The sequence below is a fragment of the Oncorhynchus mykiss genome, chromosome 5 (assembly GCF_057628025.1).
Source record: "Oncorhynchus mykiss isolate SJ-2025 chromosome 5, ASM5762802v1, whole genome shotgun sequence".
NCBI classification, from domain to species: Eukaryota; Metazoa; Chordata; class Actinopteri; order Salmoniformes; family Salmonidae; genus Oncorhynchus; species Oncorhynchus mykiss.
The window spans coordinates 34015218-34040356 of NC_143026.1; the positions used below are offsets into that span (position 1 = coordinate 34015218).

Consider the following 25139-nt stretch of genomic DNA (forward strand, 5'->3'; position numbering starts at 1 on the left):
ATCGTCCCTTTGATGTGGTGAAGTTGTCCTGTCCCTTTAGCAGAAAAACACCCCCAAAGCATAATGTTTCCACCTCCATGATTGACGGTGGGGATGGTGTTCTTGGGGTCATAGGCAGCATTCCTCCTTCTCCAAACACGGTGAGTTGAGTTGATGCCAAAGAGCTCCATTTTGGTCTCATCTGACTACAACACTTTCACCCAGCTGTCCTCTGAATCATTCAGATGTTCATTGACAAACTTCAGACGGGCATGTACAGTGCCTTGCGAAAGTATTCGGCCCCCTTGAACTTTGCAACCTTTTGCCACATTTCAGGCTTCAAACATAAAGATATAAAACTGTATTTTTTTGTGAAGAATCAACAACAAGTGGGACACAATCATGAAGTGGAACGACATTTATTGGATATTTCAAACTTTTTTAACAAATCAAAAACTGAAAAATTGGGCGTGCAAAATTATTCAGCCCCCTTAAGTTAATACTTTGTAGCGCCACCTTTTGCTGCGATTACAGCTGTAAGTCGCTTGGGGTATGTCTCTATCAGTTTTGCACATCGAGAGACTGACATTTTTTCCCATTCCTCCTTGCAAAACAGCTCGAGCTCAGTGAGGTTGGTTGGAGAGCATTTGTGAACAGCAGTTTTCAGTTCTTTCCACAGATTCTCGATTGGATTCAGGTCTGGACTTTGACTTGGCCATTCTAACACCTGGATATGTTTATTTTTGAACCATTCCATTGTAGATGTTGCTTTATGTTTTGGATCATTGTCTTGTTGGAAGACAAATCTCCGTCCCAGTCTCAGGTCTTTTGCAGACTCCCTCAGGTTTTCTTCCAGAATGGTCCTGTATTTGGCTCCATCCATCTTCCCATCAATTTTAACCATCTTCCCTGTCCCTGCTGAAGAAAAGCAGGCCCAAACCATGATGCTGCCACCACCATGTTTGACAGTGGAGATGGTGTGTTCAGGGTGATGAGCTGTGTTGCTTTTACGCCAAACATAACGTTTTGCATTGTTGCAATTGTTGCATCTGACCAGAGCACCTTCTTCCACATGTTTGGTGTGTCTCCCAGGTGGCTTGTGGCAAACTTTAAACAACACTTTTTATGGATATCTTTAAGAAATGGCTTTCTTCTTGCCACTCTTCCATAAAGGCCAGATTTGTGCAATATACGACTGATTGTTGTCCTATGGACAGAGTCTCCCACCTCAGCTGTAGATCTCTGCAGTTCATCCAGAGTGATCATGGGCCTCTTGGCTGCATCTCTGATCAGTCTTCTCCTTGTATGAGCTGAAAGTTTAGAGGGATGGCCAGGTCTTGGTAGATTTGTAGTGGTCTGATACTCCTTCCATTTCAATATTATCGCGTGCACAGTGCTCCTTGGGATGTTTAAAGCTTGGGAAATGTTTTTGTATCCAATTCCAGCTTTAAACTTCTTCACAACAGTATCTCGGACCTGCCTGGTGTGTTCCTTGTTATTCATGATGCTCTCTGCACTTTTAACGGACCTCTGAGACTATCACAGTGCAGGTGCATTTATACGGAGACTTGATTACACACAGGTGGATTGTATTTATCATCATTAGTCATTTAGGTCAACATTGGATCATTCAGAGATCCTCACTGAACTTCTGGAGAGTTTGCTGCACTGAAAGTAAAGGGCTGAATAATTTTGCACGCCCAATTTTTCAGTTTTTGATTTGTTAAAAAAGTTTGAAATATCCAATAAATGTCGTTCCACTTCATGATTGTGTCCCACTTGTTGTTGATTCTTCACAAAAAAATACAGTTTTATATCTTTATGTTTGAAGCCTGAAATGTGGCAAAAGGTCGCAAAGTTCAAGGGGGCCGAATACTTTCGCAAGGCACTGTATATGTGCTTTCTTGAGCAGGAGGACCTTGCGGGCGCTGCAGGATTTCAGTCCTTCACGGCATAGTGTGTTACCAATTGTTTTCTTGGTGACTATGGTCCCAGCTGCCTTGAGATCATTGACAAGATCCTCCCGTGTAGTTATGGGCTGATTCCTCACCATTCTCATGATCATTGCAACTCCATGAGGTGAGATCTTGCATGGAGCCCCAGGCCGAGGGAGATTGACAGTTCTTTTGTGTTTCTTCCATTTGCGAATAATCGCACCAACTGTTGTCACCTTCTCACCTAGCTACTTGGCGATGGTCTTGTAGCCCATTCCAGCCTTGATAGGTCTACAATCTTGTCCCTGACATCCTTGGAGAGCTCTTTGGTCTTGGCCACGGTGGAGAGTTTGGAATCTGATTGATTGATTGTTTCTGTGGACAGGTGTCTTTTATACAGGTAACAACCTGAGATTAGGAGCACTCCCTTTAAGAGTGTGCTCCTAATCTCAGTTTGTTACCTGTATAAAAGACACCTGGGAGGGGGTCAAATTGAGAGGGGGTCAAATACTTATTTCCCAAATTAAAATGCAAATCACTTTATAACATTTTTGACATGCGTTTTTCTGTATTTGTTTGTTGTTATTCTGTCTCTCACTGTTCAAATAAACCTACCATTAAAATTATAGACGGATAATTTCTTTGTCAGTGGGCAACTGTACAAAATCAGCAGAGGATCAAATACTTTTTTCCCTCACTGTAGGACATGAGTTTTATGATATGGAAATGTGAAAACCACATTTGGACTAACAGGTGTTTGGCTTGCTTGTATGACATCAAAGCAGTATTTATTATAATCTTTAACATATCAAAATACGTTGAGTTAATTAATTTTAAGAATTTTCCTCACTCAGTCAGCAAAACATTTGCTAAAGTTTCCCAATTAGCGGGAGGGATGGGGGCAACATATTGTGTGTGGTGCTCAAGTTCAGAACGGCTGTCAGTCAAAACCCATACAGCGCTGTGAAGCGCAGAGCCTGAGGTCTGACGCCATGTATAGCATGTTGCTGTTCAGCCACTATGTTCCAATTTAGCCATTTATCAACCTGTATACGGGTACGAGTGTTAAGGGCTGGCAGTGGCGAGAGGGAGAGAGAGAGAAAGAGACCAGTGGAAGAGCGGTCACCGTAAACAGTCAAGGGCGTGGCGAGCAATGTTGAAGAGAGAAACGGCATCTGAAGTGTTAGGCACAGGGGACACGTAAAACACCCTCCTGAGAATTGGTATGGAAGGAGGTGAAGGGTCAGACAGCTATTAATCACGGCCAAGGAGGAGGATTAAATGGCTGGGTCACAAGCGATTGAGGCGTTTTAAAAGAGTGTGTTGTGTCTGTCTTCGATTACAGAGCACAGGCCTCAGGCTCAACAGCCATCTGAGCTGAAGATGAATAGAATATGACATTTTTACATTTTTCCTTCCCTGATCTCTAGTCATCACCAACAGGGCAATTAATTGTATACAATGGTTAAACAATTAACCTTTCTATGTGCACAATTGACAATTTGCATTGACCCCCTTTTTTATTTGCTCTGACTCTCTTGCTCCGGGTCTATGCACACACACTGGACTCTACCAACACATTCACACATACTACACTCACACTCACCAACACGTTCACACATACTACACTCACACTCACTGGACTCTACCAACACATTCACACATACTACACTCACACTCACTGGACTCTACCAACACATTCACACATACTACACTCACACTCACTGGACTCTACCAACACGTTCACACATACTACACTCACACTCACTGGACTCTACCAACACATTCACACATACTACACTCACACACACTGGACTCTACCAACACATTCACACACACTGGAATCTACCAACACATTCACACATACTACACTCACACTCACTGGACTCTACCAACACATTCACACATACTACACTCACACACACTGGACTCTACCAACACATTCACACATACTACACTCACACTCACACATGCATATTAACGCTACACACACACACACACTCTTCACATACGCTGCTACTCTTTTTATGATCTATCCTGATTGCCTAGTCACTTTTACCTCTATCTACATGTATATATTACCTCAATTACCTCCAATACCTCGTACCCCTTCCTTTTTTATTTTTGGAAAAATGTTCTTCTTTTTGAACTTTGCATTGTTGGGAAAGGGCTCATAAGTAAGCATTTCACAGTAAAGTGTACACCTGTTGTATTCGGCGTGTGTGACAAATACACTTGGATTTGAACATTACTGTGCTTTACTTTGGACCCTGTGGTCATCAGAACAGAATGTAATGTCATCTATCCATAAGTTGTATTGGAATTATTATCTAAAGAGATACACATTTTCCTCACATAAGGAAGAGAGAAGACTATGTAAAACGTGATGTTTTTCCTGGACCATGGGAGTAACCTATGAACCTGGTCAATTTGTTTAATATTTTTATGATTTTTGTGGACATTATGGGTTACTGTCAAGAATCCATTTGTCTCACCATAAGATGATTGTACCAGGTTCTCTACCCCTATGTTAAGTTGACCTGTGACTCCCTCATATTCAATTTGATTGGTGGAGCTGCTGTGTATGGGCTTGAACAGGAAGTGCGTTGAGCGTAGAAGGATTTCAGAAATGCAACAGAGGTCTGGGTTGTTTTCCGGAGCCTGGAGAGAATCTACTCCCAACAGGTTCACTAGTATGTGACCTCCCACAATGCCCTGTTCAGAAACAATGGAGGCTAGGGCCGGGGGACACCAAAACTACATTGTGTGGGTTAAAATAGGTGTGGCTCACCAATCTTAACTCTGAAGCTGATAAAAGTCCAAATAAGAACTACATCTGAAGGAAATTACACAGCTATAGCTCCAAGGACATGTACATTACACATTGTCCATTCAAAATAAACAGAAATCACTTCAAAGTGTAGCATGACATGGGGGAACTCTCCCATTATTCTTGTCTCACACGTTCAAGAGCACACACACACACACACACACACACACACACACACACACACACACACACACACACACACACACACACACACACACACACACACACACACACACACACACACACACACACCTTGAATTGGTGTCACACTTGCTTTTGGTTTATTGCACAACTGGCTTTGATCTTTCATGCGCCATACATTGCATTAATTATTAATCTCGCCTCAGCACAAATGTGGTGAACACCTTCAATACTCAATGAGATGAGGAGAACTCTCTGCACAGGCCTACAGGGTGGCTTCAGGACTTCCTATATATAAAATGTTCCTATCCTAAACAGGGCAGGAGGGACTTGAAGGGGGGCTATGGTATTCTGCTGCCAAAACTGCCTCCAACAACTCTCTGGGTGAAATGTAATCTCAAGTGAAAATGTATTTTTCACTCTTGTGGAATGTATTCAAGTACAGTACATGCTTTTCCACGTGTGCAGCATATGTGGTGAGGGATAGGATGTTGAGGCAACATAGATGCAGTTTGGATTCGGGAACTGTCATGCCCAGAACAGGATAGCAGGGGAACAATGATGGAGAAATGACCTACTTCGCTGTGCTCTAATGCAATGGGAGTTATGTAAATGCCGCATGCTGCTGTATACTGTAGGTACAGTAGCTCCGGGGCCTGTGAAAGTGTGGCTAAACTTTGATGCATCTGCAACGAATACATAGATTTTTTTATGCATTGCCGATGGCTCATGAATACTTTTGATGCCAGTGGATGTGATAGGACAGTATAGGTTGTGGGATAATAACATACAACTTACTGCAGTGATTCCCAACCTTTCTTGGTTACTGTACCCCGAATCAGATTTTGCTCTGTATGAAGAACCCACAAAGTATCCCTCGTGCATTTTACCAGTAGGCCTATGGTCTTATGAGTCTTCCCAAGTACCCCCTGTGGATAGCCCAAGTACCCCAGGTTGGGAACCACTGACTTACTGTAACCCCATCCTACCACTTTTCAAGCCCTGACATTATTTTATTACTTCATATTCAGTTATTGTCTCTCCCTTTGATACATTAGTATAATCATTAGCCTATACTTTGAACATGAGAAATGTAATTATTTTCAATAGGCCTGTTTTATGCCCATGCCACAGCTTTGATTTGACTGGGTTAAATACAATAGGTGTATGCTAAACAACGGAAACGTGAGAATGCCTTCCTTCACGAGAAAAACATGCACTTTAATTACCTTCCCTTTGCCTCAATTCAACCTTATTTTGAGATGCCAAGTCGTGTGTAAATTCGAGTTTTGGATAAATTGGTTTCATACCGTCTCAATATTCAGTTTGTAATGGACCGACGCTAGTGACAGCTATATGAGGACACTTTAACAAATGTTCAGACGTTGGCGTCGAAAGTAAAAGTCCTACAAGGGTTAATAATAAACTCCCCCTTTCTCGTGTGTCGTTGCGGTTTTCTTGCGTTGGTGGGAGTCCCCCTTGCGAGGGTCCCTTTTGCAGTGCGGATCCAGTAGTTGGAGTTCTAACTAAAAAGAGAGGAGCGCAAGGAGTGAGCGCAGCTGAGTGAGCAAACAGAAGTAGAAACATTAGGTGAATTTTGACACTAACGAACGTCGTTTTTGAAAGACTGTCACTTTTACTGCCCTGGATCCATCTTTCCAGCCTTGTAGAATAACGCCCTTGTTTCCCGCCTGAAAACTCACACGGTCGTGTCAGCTGGCATGAGCTAACCCACCAGACATGGAAACCAAACCTTTCTTGTCATTGGGTAAGTTTTTGCTCTTCGAATTTTTTGTTATCTCAAGATTTGAGTTTATAATGTTAGTTACAACGTTCAGACTCACGCAGCGTAGCGTTTACGAGTGATAGTCTCGTTTATGCACTGTATTTTGAAGCTTCAGAAATGAGTAATTACAGTCAGGTAAAATAAAAGTCATGTTTAGTCTACGTTGTGCACAATATATGGAAAGACAGACTTCTTGTTTGGAAGTTTTCAAGAAATGTTTCACGGCATGTTTCACAAAAAACTTGAGTCGCGTCAAATACTACAATTCACTCTCGTGTGCCGCTGCTATCTGTCCTGATGACATCCGCCTGATTAGGGTGACATCTCATTCAGGAAAATCATACTCTCTCTTTCAATAGAGTTCGTATCTGAATATTCTGCTAAATATTGTCCATTTGATTCGATTTTTTTTAACGAGATAGGCTATACTATCTAAAATCGAATTTACGCAAAACCTACTCGAGCATTCATTTTACATATAGCCAACTGTCCCAGGGAGACAAACCTGGCTAAATTACGCTACATTGCTTATGCACTTGGGGACACAGTATATTAAATACTTAAAAACCTAAAGTGCAGTTTTATAGCTAATCTCGTGCTATTTTACTAATTTTGCCATGTGGCTGAGAGAAAATGTTGCTGCTTAAAGCTCAGGAATTATTGAAAGATGGGCAAAATTTGAAATATATGTTTTGATAGACCAAAGTATGAGCTATCACACCATGTAACGGAACAACCTATTTTATACAATGCAACTAACTGGATTCATGTCAACTCCATCAGACACCATCAAAGGCATGTATACTGAACCAGAATATAAACACAACATGTAAAAGAGCTGGTCCCATTTTTCATGAGCTGAAATAAAAGATCCCAGACATTTTTCATACGCATAAAACGCATATTTCTCTCCAATTTTGTGCACAAATTAGTTTACATCGCGTTTATTGAGCATTTCTCCTTTGCCAAGAAAATACATCTACCTGACAGGTGTGGCATATCAAGGAGCAGATTAAACAGCATGATCATTACACAGGTGCAACTTGTGCTGGGTACAATAATAAAATGTGCAGTTTTGTCACATAACACAATGCCATAGATGTCTTAAGTTTTAAGGGAGCGTGCAATTGGCATGCTGACAGCAGGAATGCCCACCAGAGTTGTTGCCAGAGAATGTAATGTTCATTTCTCTACGCCTCCAACGTCGTTTTAGAGAATTTGGACATACGTCTAACCAGCCTCACTTCCGCAGACCACGTGTAACCATGCCAGCCCAGGACCTTCACATCTGGCTTCTTCACCTGTGGGATCCTCTGAGACCAGCCACCCGGACAGCTGATGAACCTGTGGGTTTGCACAACCAAAGAATTGCTGTACAAATTGTCAGAAACCATCTCAGGAAAGCTACTCTGCTTGCTTGTTGTCCTCACCATGGTCTAGACCTGACTGCAGTTTGGCGTCATAACCAATTTCAGTGGGCAAATGCTCATCTTCGATGGCCAATAGCACGCTGGAGAAGTGTGCTCTTCACTGATAATTCCCAGTTTCAACTGTACTGGGTAGATGGCAGACAGCGTGTATGACGTCGCGTGGGCGAGCGGTTTGCTGATGTCAACGTTGTGAACCAAGTGCCGCTTGGTGGCGGTGGGCATAAGCTTCGGACAACGAACACAATTTGAACACACAGAGATACCGTGACGAGATCCTGAGGCCCATTGTCGTGCCGTTTATCTGCCGCCATCACCTCATGTTTCAGCATGATAATGCATGGCCCCATTTTTCAAGAATCTGCACACAATTCCTGGAAGGTGAAAATGTCCCAGTTCTTCCATGGCCTGCATACTCACCAGGCGTCACCCATTGAGCATGTTTGGGATGCTCTGGACGTGTATGTGTTCCAGTTCCTGCCAATATCCAGCAACTTTGCACAGCCTTTGAAGAGGAGTGGGACAGCATTCCACAGGCCACAATCAACAGCCTAATCAACTTTATGTGAAGGAGATGTGTCACACTGCATGAGGCAAGTGGTGGTCACACCAGCTCCTGACTGGTTTTCTGATCCACACCCCTACTTTTTTAAAGGGTATCTGTTACCAACAGATGCATATCTTTATTCAGTGTCATGTGAAATCCATAGATTAGGAATTCATGTATTTCAATTGACTGATTTCAATGTTGTGTTTATATTTTTGTTCAGTATAATTGTTAAAATGATTGTCCAACAAGTGTTTAAAAGCCTTGATTGTTTAATTCTAACATTATTTTATTCAAATATGTAATACAAATCTCCAAACTTCTTTTTGTTTTGTGTTATAGCGTTATATAATGCTCCAGGGCTAATTTATTTAGCATTTTGGCATGTTTTTCTTGATATATTACAAATATTACATATTACACATATTACACACATTACAAATTACACATATATTACACATCATTTATATTAATCACAGAAGACTGAAATATAACAAAACCGTTTTACATAGAAACACCAGATTTTCGGGTTGGTTTTTGAAATAATGTTGATTAATTATGAAATGATGACAAATATTAGTAACATTCCAAACATGAGGCCACTACATGCATGATTTGGTTATTTGACTGCAGGAAAGAGTTAGACTAGTCACTGACGGAGTTGACAACAGATACAGACATATTTACAAATAAAAGTTCAATACAAACATTTGTAAAATATGGAAAATGATTAATTTGAAAATCTCCAATAAAAACATAACTTTACTGACCATGAGCGGTCTTGTTTCACTATATATAATGTGGACATGAATATAGGGTCCTTATGGTGACGCTGATCATGCTCATTCCTGATTCATTTAGGATATTAGATCAATCGGAGTTCACCAAATCTCTGGACACATCTTTTAGGAATCACAGTTTTGAGAGAAATATTATTTGAAGTCACAGAGGGCTATTGCAAGAAACTACATGAGATGTTTTTTTGTGTTAATGTGTGACCTGCTCTATCATAATCAGTCACATTGACCCCAAAACACACAGTTGTCTACAGTGCTGGAAAGAGGAGAATGCTAGCTTTCTAATGAGACCAATATGATCTCTACTCCAAATATCAAGCGAGTTACATGCTGTCTCACCAAACCATGTTTTTGACAAAGTTTGCAGTTACTTTTAAGACATTTATTCAAGTAATTAATAACAGCTATTTACTTAATACAACACACAATCCATGAAATCCATTGACATGAGTGCCTGTGTTCTTCACACACACACGCACGCACGCACGCACGCACGCGCACACACACACACACACACACACACACACACACACACACACACACACACACACCTCTAACATATTATGGTTGTGGCCCATAGTTTTTTCATCTTAGATCACATTTGGAGATAAGGCTTTGGAGGATAAATAATGAATCAATAACCACGTTAAATAACATCTCTTATAAATACGTCACAGATAATGAGTATAGATGTTCTTAAGCAACCCTCTCACAAACCCAGGTCCTGCGTACTCTGTATGACAGTCATACAACATCTGAAAAGAGCTGAAACAGTGAAGGGGATAGAGGGTTGAGCACTAAAAGCGGTCAGAGTAATCTCTGGGGCGGCAGGTGAAAAATCTGTCTGTGCACATGAGCAAGGCACTTAACCCTAATTGCTCATGTAAGTCGTTCTGGAGCGTTTGGTAAATTACGTTAATGTAAAATGTTTCTCAACTAAAATGAGAAACATTAAACAAAATCTGACCACACGTCACCAGAGAGGAAGGACTTACAGTCTCCTTGGATACGATTTGTGTGGACTTTCGTTAAAAGTCTTTGCCGCTGGTCCACTGGCTTGAGCTGACGAACGTTTGATACAAATATTAGTATCAAGATTCAGGAAAATGATCACGCATCAAAGCTTTTACTACTTATACCACACAGAGGACTTGGTCTCAAATGTCGGTAGCACCTGGATGTCTGCCCTCTTGAATCCAAAGATCTGTCCTGGGAGGGGCATCGCTTGGACATCAGCGAAGTTGACGTAGTGGACGATTCTCTGAATATCCTTGTAGGACAGCACCCGTTTGCTGGCAAGACGACTGCCACGCCTCTTCTTCCTGGGAGCCATACCATGTTCCTTGTAGAACTTTCACTGCAGTCAGTTTTCTTTGTAGAAATACTCCAATCTGAAAATAAATTAGCTCTTGTATTTCTATTCATGATGCAGCCTACTACTCATACTTTCTTAAAAAAACTCATGAACTTTTTCATGCTGTCGCAGCCCCAATAACAACAGAAAACATCAAGTTGTATTACTCTAAAGAAAACTTACCCGTGTAGAAACTTGAATGTTTCTCTGTAGATTTTCTGACTATCAAGGAAATAATGTCCTCTGATGTTTTGTTTCTTTTTGTTTGCGGTTAATGGAACCAGCCAACTTGCCAGTGAGCACTAGATGTTATTCATCTGAAAACAAGACAAATAACAATATATCATTCACACACACACACATACAACACACACACACCACAAACACACACCACAAACAGTACACACATGCAAAAGACACACACACTTTTACTAGTAGTGTTAATGGGTCATGTTTGATATAAAGGTATGTGATAACTTTATTGATGGCAATTTCATGCATTTATGTAATAGGACAAATATAAGCACCCACCCACCACACACACACACACACACACACACACACACACACACACACACACACACACACACACACACACACACACACACACACACACACACACACACACACACACACACACACACACACACAGGTCCAATAAATTACTAGATACATAGCTAGCTTGGTTGCATGGGCTACACATCCCCCTCTTCTCTCCCTCTTTCTCCCATGCCACACGTTAACTCACTCATACACACACAGATACTTGGCTTTAATACACAAACTAGCTAGCTAGTCAGTCTACTTGTGCCTCATCACACTCAAACACTGACAGATAGACAGACGCAGAAACACACACACATTACACACTCACAGCCAACTAAACTTGACTAATAGTTTAATGGCAAGCACTTACCATTGGCAGTGGTGTAAAGTACTTAGGTAAAAATACTGTACATACTACTTAAGTTGTTTTTTGGGGTATCTGTACTTTACTTTACAATTCATGTGCTTATCAAGAGAACATCCCTTGTCATCCCTACTGCCTCTGATCTGGTGGACTCAGTAAACACTCATGCTTCTTTTGTAAATTATGTCTGAGTGTTGGAGTGTTCCCTCATTTACTTTTGATACTTAAGTATATTTAAAACCAAATACTTTTTGACTTTTACTCAAGTAGTGTTTTACTGGGTGAAATACTTTTACATTTTTTATGAAGGTATCTTTACTTTTACACAAGTACGACACTTGGGTACTTTTTCCACCACTGACCATTGGTGAGTTAATTAATCTGGTCACGTCTCTTGACCATCTCCTCGGGGGTAAAAAGCAAATATCCGGGGTTCCCATCGTTGGACTTGCAAGTGCACCTGAACAAGCAAGCCGTTTCAATGTCTTGCTCAGCATCACTGACATATTCTCCCTCGACCGACTGAAACACCGTAACTAACAGATCCACCATTAACGAGTGGTCTTCCTTCGGTTGCCTTCAGGGCTAGGCCTCGACTTTGGTGAGCTCGTCTGAGTCGTTGTCTGTGCTGCCTGCGGAGTCGCTGATGGTGACGCTCTCTGGCTCAGCGTCAAAAAGTAGTCACCAATAAGTTGATGCCACTGATTGGGAAAATAGGAAAATCCTCAGATTGAATAGCCTATTGTAGCTTGATTCAAATGATATAGTTAGCTACCTAGCTAGTTTGTACTGTAATTTCATGATTTAATAGTGCAAATAAGATAGTGCTGCGAAAACCTGATGATGTGATGTGTTACAAGCAAGCTTCCACCGAACCGATGTGAAAGTGCTCTGTTGCTATGTTTCATCCAACGTTTACAAGTTAAAAAATTATATTTATTCTCTGGAATTGGCAATAATACATACAGATTATGAAAACAAAACAAATATTTTCTTTATAAAACGTAACATTTTGAAGCAATTAAGTAATGATTATAAATGTAGTTGTATTTAAAATGGATTCAATTGAGATGTTATGTCACTAAAGGCACTAAAGTAATACAGCAAGAAGTGTAGCAAAGCAATTAACTTTTTGTCCTGAATACAAAGTGTTATATTTGGGACAAATCCAATACAACACATTACTGAGTACCACTTTCCATATTTTCAAGCATATTGGTGGCTGCATCATGTTATGGTTATGTTTGTAATCGTTAGACTGGAGAGTTTTTCAGGATAAAAAATAAATAGAATGGAGCTAAGCACAGGCAAAATCATAGAGGAAAACCTGGTTCAGTCTGCTTTCCACAAGGCACTGGGAGATGAATTCACCTTTCAGCATGACAATAACCTAAAACACAAGCTCAAATCTACACTGGATTTGCTTACCAAGAAGACGGTGAATGTTCCTGAATGGCCGAGTTACAGTGTTGACTTAAACTACTACTACTTGAAAATCTAATTTAACAGAGCTTGAAGAATTTGAATAGAATAATGGTCAAATGTTGCACAATCCATGTGTGGAAAGCTCTTAGAGACTTACGCAGAAAGCATCACAGCTGTAATCACTGCCAAAGGTGCTTCTACAAAGTATTGATTCAGGGGTGTGAATACTTTTGTAAATGAGATATTTCTGTATGTCATTTACAAAAAAATGTGCAATAATGGCTAAAAACATGTTTTCACTTTGTCATTATGGGGTATTATGTGGTGATGGGTGATAAATACATTCTGAATTTAGGCTGTAACACAACAAAATGTGGAAAACTGTAAGTGAAGAGGTATGAATACTTTCTGAAGGCAGTGTACTGTATATTGAAATAGTGTTGTCACGATACCAGCATTTTTACTTTGATACCGATACCAAGTTTAGTATCCTGATACTTGATACCAAAATGATACTCAGTACCAAAATGATACTCGATTTTGAAAAGATACCATGGCAAAAGTCACAGAATAACCACTGGGTTTTATTACTTTAAACAATCAACGGTATGTTGATTACTGGGAGAATAACTAAATATCAAATATAATGTATTCTATTCTATATTACATTTCTTTCAAAAATAAAACACCATATTAAATAACAGAATATCTCAAATTGTCTTTATGCCAAACCATATCTGAGTCTCGGAGCATACAAAATGATTTTACAGTTACATCTAAACTGTTATACATGTAATGTCATTCATATCAAGGTTCATTTGCTTATCTATGTCTATAATATTGGATCTAATGACATTCATTAGACCTCTAATTCATTATTCATTACAGCAAAATAATTGACTGTATTAAATTAATAGTTTAGTTCCAAAACGGCATAAAAATTACACTTTGAAGCTCATTTCTGAAGCTTCTATATTGCAATAGTCTACATACTATAGAAATACAATGGATTTTACACAGCATACTATTATTCCCAGAGTGCATTTCAACTTCCATGGTGCAATTTCCGCCCCAGAGCTGAGCTGTCACTAGTTATCACAGCCACAAAGTCAAAATGGCTACAAGTAAAAATGTATAAGTAACAAAATAGCTTTTTGGTCTTCATTTAAGGTTATGGTTAGGCATAAGGTTGAAAGTGTGGTTAAGGTTAAGGTTAAGGTAAGGTTTAAAATCAGATTTAAAGAAAAGTATTTGTAGAAATGTGACATACACCTGTATTCGGTCCTATGTAGTAAAATTTGAAATTGTGTTTTTTACATTGGATAAAAGTAGAGACATACACTGCAGTTGAGGAACAATGGGAAAGTAATTCTGCTTTGAAAGTTGATAAACTTGTAACCCCACTTTTGAGAAAATATCCCTTCAATGCTTTGTTACACCTACTGGAGAGCTCTACTTTGTCTAAACCCATTGAGCATCGTAAACACCCTCTTAAGCCTTAGCCCCACCCATCTCTTTAATAAGGATTCAAATGTGAGGCCATGTGCTAAAAAGAGTGAGTTGTGTAGTAAACAACCAACGTTTTCAAGACTAAAAGTGGTGTAAGTAGTAGTCTAAAATAAGGAAAAACTCCAGGTAAAAATACACTTTATCTAGTCCTTGGCCTATATCCTAATCTGACTTTGGTGCAGGTCATATTGTTGTTCACATTACCGTCTCTGGTAAACACACACTATGTCAAATAAAATCTAAGTTTATTTGCCACATGCACCGGATACAGAAGGTGTACAGAAAGTGTCCAGATAAAAATATTTCATCAATATTTTATGATTATTAGATGACGGTTACCCAGACACACTTGTCTAAATTTATGGTTCATGTGAAAGAAATGCTATAACCACCCCTCAGCCACATCTAGCTAAGTGGATGGGTCAATGTAGTCTAGACATGTACACATGTTCATGAAATACAATAGATGGCCGCGTAATCACCCCCAGACACATCTGGCTAACTTGATGGGTCATGTAATCATCTGGCTAAGTGGAATCTTTGGTTAGCTAGCTAAATTAATAATAATAATCCCAACTCATACTACTACCAATACAAACATTGCCATAGCTGTAGTATAGATCTGCAGGTAGCTAAAGAAAACCAACTAGGTTCAACACTAGCTAGCTAAACTTAGGCTATAACTAGAAATGTAAATGGGTTTCTGATTCGAATAATATTACTCCACAGATCATACCAGCAAGCTAATGTTCGCGACCTTAATTTACAATGAAAACGACTTTCTGACAAAATTTGAAACTTATAATATCTGAAAATGTTGCTATGCTGTTACCCGTATATTGTACATAGATGAACGCTTCATGGCAGACTGGAACCATTTAACTCTGTTTTGTTTGTAGCTACCTTTTTTGGCCAGCGTTGTATCAAGTCACTCTGGTTCACACTGACCATGGCATGTGCAGAAAGTTTCCTGTCACAACTTTTTCAACTGTGGATGTGGTAACTATTTACGACACCAGGGCTGCTGGCAAACGTGAAGTAGTCTAAATGTATTGCTGTCATAGCTAAGTTATAAGTGCATTTCTTTTGAGTTGTAATCATATTAAAATGCTTACATGAATGTCGCTCAAAAATGATTTGAATTTAGTTGCTAATAGAATAACGTTACAATGAAAATCTCACGTGTAAAATATTTTTTATGTCATTTTGGAACTAAAACTCCCCTGCACTGCTTTGCAACACCTTTTGCATAGTTGTTTCGGCGGGCTGGCCTTCATCATCTGCTCTGTAAGCAAAGTATTCCCATAGTTGTTTCGGCGGGCTGGCCTTCATCATCTGCTCTGTAAGCAAAGTATTCCCATAGTTGTTTCGGCGGGCTGGCCTTCATCATCTGCTCTGTAAGCAAAGTATTCCCATAGTTGTTTCGGCAGGCTGGCCTTCATCATCTGCTCTGTAAGCAAAGTATTCCCATAGTTGTTTCGGCAGGCTGGCCTTCATCATCTGCTCTGTAAGCAAAGTATTCCCATAGTTGTTTCGGCGGGCTGGCCTTCATCATCTGCTCTGTAAGCAAAGTATTCCCATAGTTGTTTCGGCAGGCTGGCCTTCATCATCTGCTCTGTAAGCAAAGTATTCCCATAGTTGTTTCGGCGGGCTGGCCTTCATCATCTGCTCTGTAAGCAAAGTATTCCCATAGTTGTTTCGGCGGGCTGGCCTTCATCATCTGCTCTGTAAGCAAAGTATTCCCATAGTTGTTTCGGCGGGCTGGCCTTCATCATCTGCTCTGTAAGCAAAGTATTCCCATAGTTGTTTCGGCGGGCTGGCCTTCATCATCTGCTCTGTAAGCAAAGTATTCCCATAGTTGTTTCGGCGGGCTGGCCTTCATCATCTGCTCTGTAAGCAAAGTATTCCCATAGTTGTTTCGGCGGGCTGGCCTTCATCATCTGCTCTGTAAGCAAAGTATTCCCATAGTTGTTTCGGCGGGCTGGCCTTCATCATCTGCTCTGTAAGCAAAGTATTCCCATAGTTGTTTCGGCGGGCTGGCCTTCATCATCTGCTCTGTAAGCAAAGTATTCCCATAGTTGTTTCGGCAGGCTGGCCTTCATCATCTGCTCTGTAAGCAAAGTATTCCCATAGTTGTTTCGGCGGGCTGGCCTTCATCATCTGCTCTGTAAGCAAAGTATTCCCATAGTTGTTTCGGCGGGCTGGCCTTCATCATCTGCTCTGTAAGCAAAGTATTCCCATAGTTGTTTCGGCAGGCTGGCCTTCATCATCTGCTCTGTAAGCAAAGTATTCCCATAGTTGTTTCGGCGGGCTGGCCTTCATCATCTGCTCTGTAAGCAAAGTATTCCCATAGTTGTTTCGGCGGGCTGGCCTTCATCATCTGCTCTGTAAGCAAAGTATTCCCATAGTTGTTTCGGCAGGCTGGCCTTCATCATCTGCTCTGTAAGCAAAGTATTCCCATAGTTGTTTCGGCAGGCTGGCCTTCATCATCTGCTCTGTAAGCAAAGTATTCCCATAGTTGTTTCGGCGGGCTGGCCTTCATCATCTGCTCTGTAAGAAAAGTATTCCCATAGTTGTTTCGGCGGGCTGGCCTTCATCATCTGCTCTGTAAGCAAAGTATTCCCATAGTTGTTTCGGCGGGCTGGCCTTCATCATCTGCTCTGTAAGCAAAGTATTCCCATAGTTGTTTCGGCGGGCTGGCCTTCATCATCTGCTCTGTAAGCAAAGTATTCCCATAGTTGTTTCGGCAGGCTGGCCTTCATCATCTGCTCTGTAAGCAAAGTATTCCCATAGTTGTTTCGGCGGGCTGGCCTTCATCATCTGCTCTGTAAGCAAAGTATTCCCATAGTTGTTTCGGCAGGCTGGCCTTCATCATCTGCTCTGTAAGCAAAGTATTCCCATAGTTGTTTCGGCAGGCTGGCCTTCATCATCTGCTCTGTAAGCAAAGTATTCCCATAGTTGTTTCGGCGGGCTGGCCTTCATCATCTGCTCTGTAAGCAAAGTATTCCCATAGTTGTTTCGGCAGGCTGGCCTTCATCATCTGCTCTGTAAGCAAAGTATTCCCATAGTTCTCTTCTGAAACGGGTTTGGTCAACAAGTTCCGGGCGTGACGGTATGATGTTTTCGTTAGAAGAAGCCATGTTGTCAGCATTTTCTCTCCTCTTGCTTGCTTCCCAAAAGTGGCTCGCACTGTGTTTACTGCATGCGCAAGAGCAAGAAGCCTGGCTAGCTTACTACTGCCACCTTGAGAAGATTCAGAAAAATAACTAGACAGACTCGATCCTCTCAGTTCGTATATGACGTGAGACACATTTGGCAAAAGTACGAAAGTAACACAAATTCTAGTACCGAACTGTTTCTCATGTTCTAGTATTGAAAAAGTACCGAAGTTTCTTTATACCATGCAACACTATATTGAAATGTATACTAGATGTTTTTTATTCTAATGAGAATGTCACTATTTCATATTTTTCTCTGAAACATTGCAGTTCAGAATTATGTTCATTAAATGTATTGCTTCAGCGCGGGTACCTTTTTTTCATTACACTTAATTATGATGAAAATATTATTATGATGACTATAATTTGAATTATTGTTATTGTTATCTGATGGGGGTAATTAGCTATATACAGTACAGCCTAGGTCTGTTATCTATTTGTCCCAAAATATGGGAAAACAACTTATAACTATAATTTTTCAACATATCATGTGGATCTATAGGCCTAGTTCTTTAAAGTCTTTACACTTACAGACACTCACAGTGTAAATGATTAAAACCCAGCTACTGTATGTCTGGTGAACTGTATAGAGCACAACTTGTCCCCTGTAGGAGAGACATAGCCCGAAGCTGTAGGCAGCCGTGTTATTGTGACTGCAGGTCTTTCAGGGGCGCCTCATGTTACAACTTGACACATATCAGCAGCTTGCCCCCCCCTCGCCCACCACTACCAATCTGCACAGATGAGAGGCACAGGGACTTCTGGGATATCTCTATCTGATTACACACCTGATCACTGGCACTGTGATCACACTGGCCTTTATGTGGCTTATCAGACATATGGAACATCTCACCATGCCAACTTTCACATAGACATGACAGGTTACTGTTTTATATTTTTTAATTTTCTTATTTAACCTTTTTTTAACTAGGCATTTAACTATTACAAGCCTACTGTAGTTTCCGTGTCTCCGTGTTAGAATCATTGACAGTATGATTTTTTCAAAAATGTTTACAGGCCCAGCATAGCTTGAAGTCTGCATGTGTGTTGTAATAGCAGTGTAATATATGTGTAATAGCAGTGTAATAGAAGTGTAATAGCAGTGTAATAGAAGTGTAATAGCAGTGTAACTGTGTAATAGTGTTTTATTAATCAGAATCTTTCTATCCCTCTTTAGTACAGCTGAGGTTCTAATCATTCCACACTGTTTCAACATGCTGTATCAGCATGCCATTTGTCGTCAGTTCTTGATTTGTCGGTCCGTAACTCTGGATTTAAATCCCCTCTAATGCTCTGATTGTTAATTGTCCACTTCAAGGACACCACTAACTCTGATAAGCCCTTGAATGTATTGAGTAGTTGCTCGCTCTGTGTAATTATCTAGAGTTGTGTTGCATTAGGATTCAAAACATGCCACTGTTTGAAATACCAGTTAGAGCATTTTACAGTTATGGATTGATTGTTGGCTGTGGTGATGACATGCTGCTTTTGGCACGGCATGTTCTATATGCTGCTAACTAGCCACTGGAGCCTCTTTTTTCTGTTTTTCTCCCGCTTCACTTACAGCTGTAAATATTGGAGCAGTGACATTGAAAACAGACGGAGTGTCAATTTAGTCAGAGGAATTTGAGTGTGGCCATCACAATAAGCCAAGAAACCATGTATTAAAAAGGATAGTGTTCTTCGCCAGCTCGGATGGATTTTGGGAGAATGGGGTGTATTATTAAACAGAGGAAATGACGTGGTCGTAAGTGGCCTGGTTGTCTTCTCCATAGGGGAAGAGAGCAGATCTAGTAATACCTGAGATGTACTGCAACTGTGTTATCTATGGCTAGAGACAACTAAGGATAACCGTCCTCATTTAACCAAATGTATCATGTAACATGAGGTTTGCTACACTGTTTCAACATTTTTATGGGTTTTGTTGTTTGGTTGCTTGTGAGATGGCGGCAACAGACTCTGCTTCTAGCTCCTATGAAACTTTTCAGTATTTTGTTTTTTGTGTGTGTTTTTGACAAGCATTTCGCTACACCCGCAATAACATATTGAATATGTGTATGTGACCAATACAATTTGATTTGATAATGGAACTGACTGAACTTAAATAAGACTGCAGAGAGAGCTGACACAGGTTCAGAAAGTAACATTTCATTAAATAAGTGTTGGTGAAGTATTGCTTTTAGCATGGCAGTGATGGTGATTGTGATGGTGAGACAAATATAGAGGCGCTCTAAGGGATAGGTTAACTTTTCCTCTTTCTATTTGGTGAAACCAGATTGGACAGGGACCTTTTGGTGGAAGCCAGAATGGCGTTGGCCTTGGTGTTATACTCAACCCTGACTGCAAACCTAAAGAAAACATAGTAGTTTGCTAAATAAAGTTGAGCTCAACAATGTCTGGTATGGTCATTATTGATGAGCTGGTTTTATAAGTGTGTCCCACCATCTGTTACTGAAGTTGTTTGTTATTCCTAGTACCTCTACAAGTCAAGGGTATACACTTTATTGTTCTTGTGTATGTTTGGGGGGTAGCCTATTTTAGGAATAGAAGGTAACCCCCGCCCCCTCGTCTTCCCACCAGTGAAGTTCATGGTCTTTGATGAGAACGTTGGGGGGGGGGTGCAGGCAGAGGGTGGGAGACTGCAGGCTGCGTTCCTCTCCTGGCAGTAATTCAGGAACAAAGGTAATAATGGGAGTGGGTGTGTCTGGTAGGGGGGTGGATGCGTGGAGGGGGGTGAAGGGGTGGGCTCTGCACCGCCAAAACGCCTTGGACAACTTTGTCTTTCACAGCCGTCCAGTGTTCCTCATGTGATGCTTTTGCTTTCCTTTTGAGAGGGGGCTGCAGCTGTCATTTTTATTGGAAGAGGTTTATAGTGAAAGTTAACGACTTAAAGTGACAGCTCTCCCTTTCTCCCTGACCCTCTCTTCCACACGCCCCCTCAAGCCTCACTACTCCTTCAATTCAAAGAAAATGTTCTCCCTTTCCCTGCCACCCCTCCCCCTCCCTCCCTGCCGGCATCAGAACCAAATGTACAAGACAGAGAAAAAATTGAAACACAATTATGAAATTAAAATGAAAATTCAAGGTTCTTTTTCAAACGGGAAGTTAAGTGCCTTGGAAGTCTAGACTGCCACTTTTCATAGGATATAGTGTATGTTCTGCTGTGCATTAAGCATTAATGTTCTGCTCTGCTGGCAGTAAAAAAGGAACTGACTCTGGGAGAGAGAAGCTGTGCACCTCCATGCTGATGATCATATGCTGTATCACCCCAGCCCCAGCCTGTTTCTGATTTCAGAACAATACTCATCACAAACTGGGCTTCAGACAGAGGTTCATGGCAATCGCTCAAACAGTTGTTCATTATTTGTGTTTAAGGTAGTGGGAAAGGTTTATTGATAAGGGCTGCGCTGAACTTTGAACCTTAAACCTTGACCCCTGACCCCTGCGTGCTTTATCATTGGAGAAATTTTGCTTTGGGCATTCAAGCTTTTTTTTTTTTACCATTCAGCTTTTACCATTCTAAGACCATTCCGTTCATGCTGAAATGCTCTACTGTGAATCTATTCCTATAGAGTATTCCTTTTCCTGCACTGCAGGACATGTTCTGGATGCCCACCTGTCTGGCTGATTTGCAGGCTGAGTGAATGTGAGAATGTGTCTGTTCTGTTCTGTGGGACTGAGAGTATTCAGGATGCACACAGCCACTCTCATAATAACTCATAATTCGCACAGAGAGAAAGATCACTCTGCCCTCCTACCCAGAGATCCCACGGCTCTATACTGCGAGGAAGAGAGAGGGGGGGGGGGGGGGGGGGGGAGTCAGAACACAGTCCACTAGAGTATTATGGTTAAACCTCCATCAAGGACTAGGGAAGAAAAGAGGAGTTGTTGCTGGCCAACTTTACCTAACTGAACATCTCTTGAATTGCGCTCTGAGTTGAATTGTGCCCTGTAAAATAGCTTGTGTAACACTTTCTTTCACAGTGCTTTGATACAGGAAAATTGCTTGGAAGTTTAGTCAGTAATAATGTTGTGATTAAGTCATGAGAACTGGTTTGGTTATCCACAATGGGGCCGATTGAGACTTAGGAATTTAAGCCTTTCCTAAGCACACCTTTCGTATGCACTTTTCAGTATTTGGTAGTCAGACTTACCTTAGTCAGTCACAGGTGTGGCTCCCTTGCATGCTCTGAAGAAATGTCATTCAACAGCTGAAAACCCTCAGACTTGCTGGCCAATAGATTTTCTCATGGAGTTTTCATTCAATAGGGTTTTCAGTACATTTATCTGAAGCCATCCCTTTAAATACAGTGTGCCTTTTAGTTCGAATTATGTCAACAGACTCATCATCATTTTACAGATAATTTATCCACAGATCAATGAAATAAAGCCATCTAAATATAAGAATATTTGTCTCTGTTTCTGCACCAATTGGTAGATTTAAAAATAGATTATTTAGGTTTCAGAAAGTATTTATGAATCATAAAAAAATGGTTAGGAAAGCATTTACGCACAAAATAAAGAAAACTGGGGATTGATTCATTCTGACAATTGCCACATTCAGTTCTTCAACCCAGGTTAATGTTGGAAGATTAGTGTGCATAGAATTATAATAGGGAGAATAGTCTACAATAGTAGGCTATACCCTCGCCTATTGCCTGCTTCCCTGGGGCCTGCTGATGTGCCCTCCGGGAGACGGTAAAAACGCTTCTTGTATAACGTTTCAAAATCCAATTGCGGGAAATAAATAGCTTTGGAAGCAACTACTGTTGTTCTCAGTTTTCTGTGGGTATATTTTTTAAATATTGAGCTCAATAGCAAATATTTTCCAACCAAGATATTTGACATGGTTTTAAGACACGAAGTGTGAAATGCACAATTGCGCATCGGTCATTGCGTTTGCATAGGGTAGGAGGCTACAACGGCAAAGTATTTTTTAAGACATAAAATGTACAGTTAGAGTAAGTCATGACTAATGTGTGGGCTAATATGTTTTGAGTTTTCACTTCCTCATGTGGTGAATTAGCCCCAAAATAAATGAGCCTATGAAATTAGTACACATAAAGATGTAGGCAAATTCATCTCTATTAAACAACAAAATTCTGACAAAGCTCATCAATACCCTAATGTCAAGCCACAATTCATGACAATCACTGGATTAGGTTGCACATCAAAATGTCTTATTGAATAGCCTACCATCTCAGTAGTCTATTACACAGTCTTAAGCACTGTGAATGTCTTTAGAAGGTGATAAAAAAATCCCTGTTTTAGGTCAGTTAGGATCACCACTTTATTTTAAGCATGTGAAATGTCAGAATAATAGTAGAGAGAAGTATTTATTTCAGCTTTAATTTCTTTCAACACATTCCCAGTGGGTCAGAAGTTTACATACACTCAATTAGTATTTGGTAGCATTGTCTTTAAATTGTTTAACTTGGGTCAAATGTTTTGGATAGCCTTCCACAAGCTTCTCACAATAAGTTGGGTGAATTTTGTCCCATTCCTCCTGACAGAGCTGGTGTAACAGAGTCAGGTTTGTAGGCCTCCTTGCTCGCACACGCTTTTTCAGTTGTGCCCACACATTTTCTATGGGATTGAGGTCAGGGCTTTGTGATGGCCACTCCAATACCTTGACTTTGTTGTCCTTAAGTTATTTTGTCACAACTTTGGAAGTATGCTTGGGGTCATTGTCCATTTTGAAGACCCATTTGCGACCAAGCTTTAACTTCCTGACTGATGTCTTTAAAAAAAAAACAGTTTTTTTATTGAATATCCGAAACATACAATATACTCGCAGTGAAGCCGCTTAACAACAAGGGCACGTTGACAAATCTACCACCAGGCCAAAACGTGAAATCGAACCCTCCATGATCCCCCCACAGTTCTCCAATAGCTGTCCCTCAACCATTCGAGACCCCTCCCACAGTCCCCCCAGGAAGAAAAATAGGAAAGAAGAAAAATAAAAAATACAATTAATACCATTCCCCACCCCCAAGAACCTCCCAATGCACCAACAACCAAGAGAATGAACTAAAGAGAAAAAAGGAAACGACAGAAGAAAACAGCAAACAACAATGCAAAAAATATATACAAAAATAATACATTTAAAACAAAGGACATCAAGGACAACGAAAATCATAACAGCAATGCCAACTCTATATGTTTGTGTGCATGTCTGGCACTATTACATGTATGTTTGTGTTCTTTTATGTGTTTATTTGAATGAGAGTGTGGGTATTTGCATGTGTACAAACACCTGCATGGCATCACCCTCAGACAAACCGGCATTAGTTGTAAAAACACTGCCCCTCAGTGTCATTCAAATGTACTTTTTGTTATGTTTTATTTTGATTGGACTTTTTGACATATCTTTGACCATCATTCTATCTCCCACACAGCAACTCCACTCCCAGTTGTCTCCAATTCCACATCCCAACCCTTAGCTTCCCTCAGCCCATCCCATCTATGTCTGCTGGTCACCCTCAGCCCATCCCATCTGTCTCTGCTGGCCACCCACTTCGGGTTTCTATGCAACACATATCTTTCAACTATGCTGTGATGTTTAACGTACAATTTCAATATATCTAATCGAATAGAATCCACAGATTGCGAGTTGAAGATAAATACTTTTACTAACATGCTGACCAGACAGGACACGTCTCAAAATAAATTTAGAAATGCATGTTATTCAATTATTGCACCCACACTGCTCGCGTGCGCCAACGAGCGTCTGCGTTGCCAAGGGCTAAAATAGAACTCATTCCTATTTCTGAAGCAGATTGCGCTGCAAGTCCTGCCTCTCCCATCTCCTCATTGGTTTATAGAAGCAGGTACCCACATGCCATCTCCTCATTGGTAGTCGTGGTAATACAATGAAAGTTTAGATGCGATTACCATATAAGTTAAACGATGAAAAAGCCTGGAAGGAGGAGAGATGACTAGAAACGATTTGGTTGGCCGTTTTATGTGTGGATTAATTGTCGGAGTAGAGGTCTTTGTGCATTTCAGGTACAATAACAGCTCAATGTTTATATCCCAGGACAAATTAGCTAGCAACAGCAAGTTAGCTAAATAGGACAAATTGACGTTAGCTAGCAAGTGCAAGCTAACTAGCTAAATTGCCATACATGTTTAATGCTTTTCGACCTGTCCCCAAATGAATGTCATTGGTTCAGAGTTTGTTTTGATATTTTAACGTGCGTGTCGTGATCACGTTTGGTGTGGGGGGGTCAAAATAAATGTATGCACGATATCGCACGGTGGTGCATGCGCACAGCCGGTT

The 25139-nt window shown here is 40.7% G+C and overlaps 1 protein-coding gene across 8 annotated transcripts in view; it reads left to right on the top strand.

Annotated features, from left to right (window-relative positions):
• Window positions 1–25139, top strand: part of LOC100136128 (retinoic acid receptor RXR-alpha-A) — a 261205-nt gene that overhangs the window by 89653 nt on the left and 146413 nt on the right. For 2 of the 8 annotated variants that reach the window (XM_036977327.2, XM_036977329.2), the window contains exon 1: window positions 6324–6652. The exons of 4 other annotated variants lie outside the window; for them this stretch is intronic. In XM_036977327.2, coding sequence (XP_036833222.1) covers window positions 6625–6652 — 28 coding nt within the window. In that variant the 5' untranslated portion in view covers window positions 6324–6624. Of the gene's footprint in view, window positions 1–6323; window positions 6653–25139 lie in introns of those variants that run through there. 2 more of the 8 variants (XM_090234578.1, XM_090234580.1) reach the window with 1 other exon arrangement.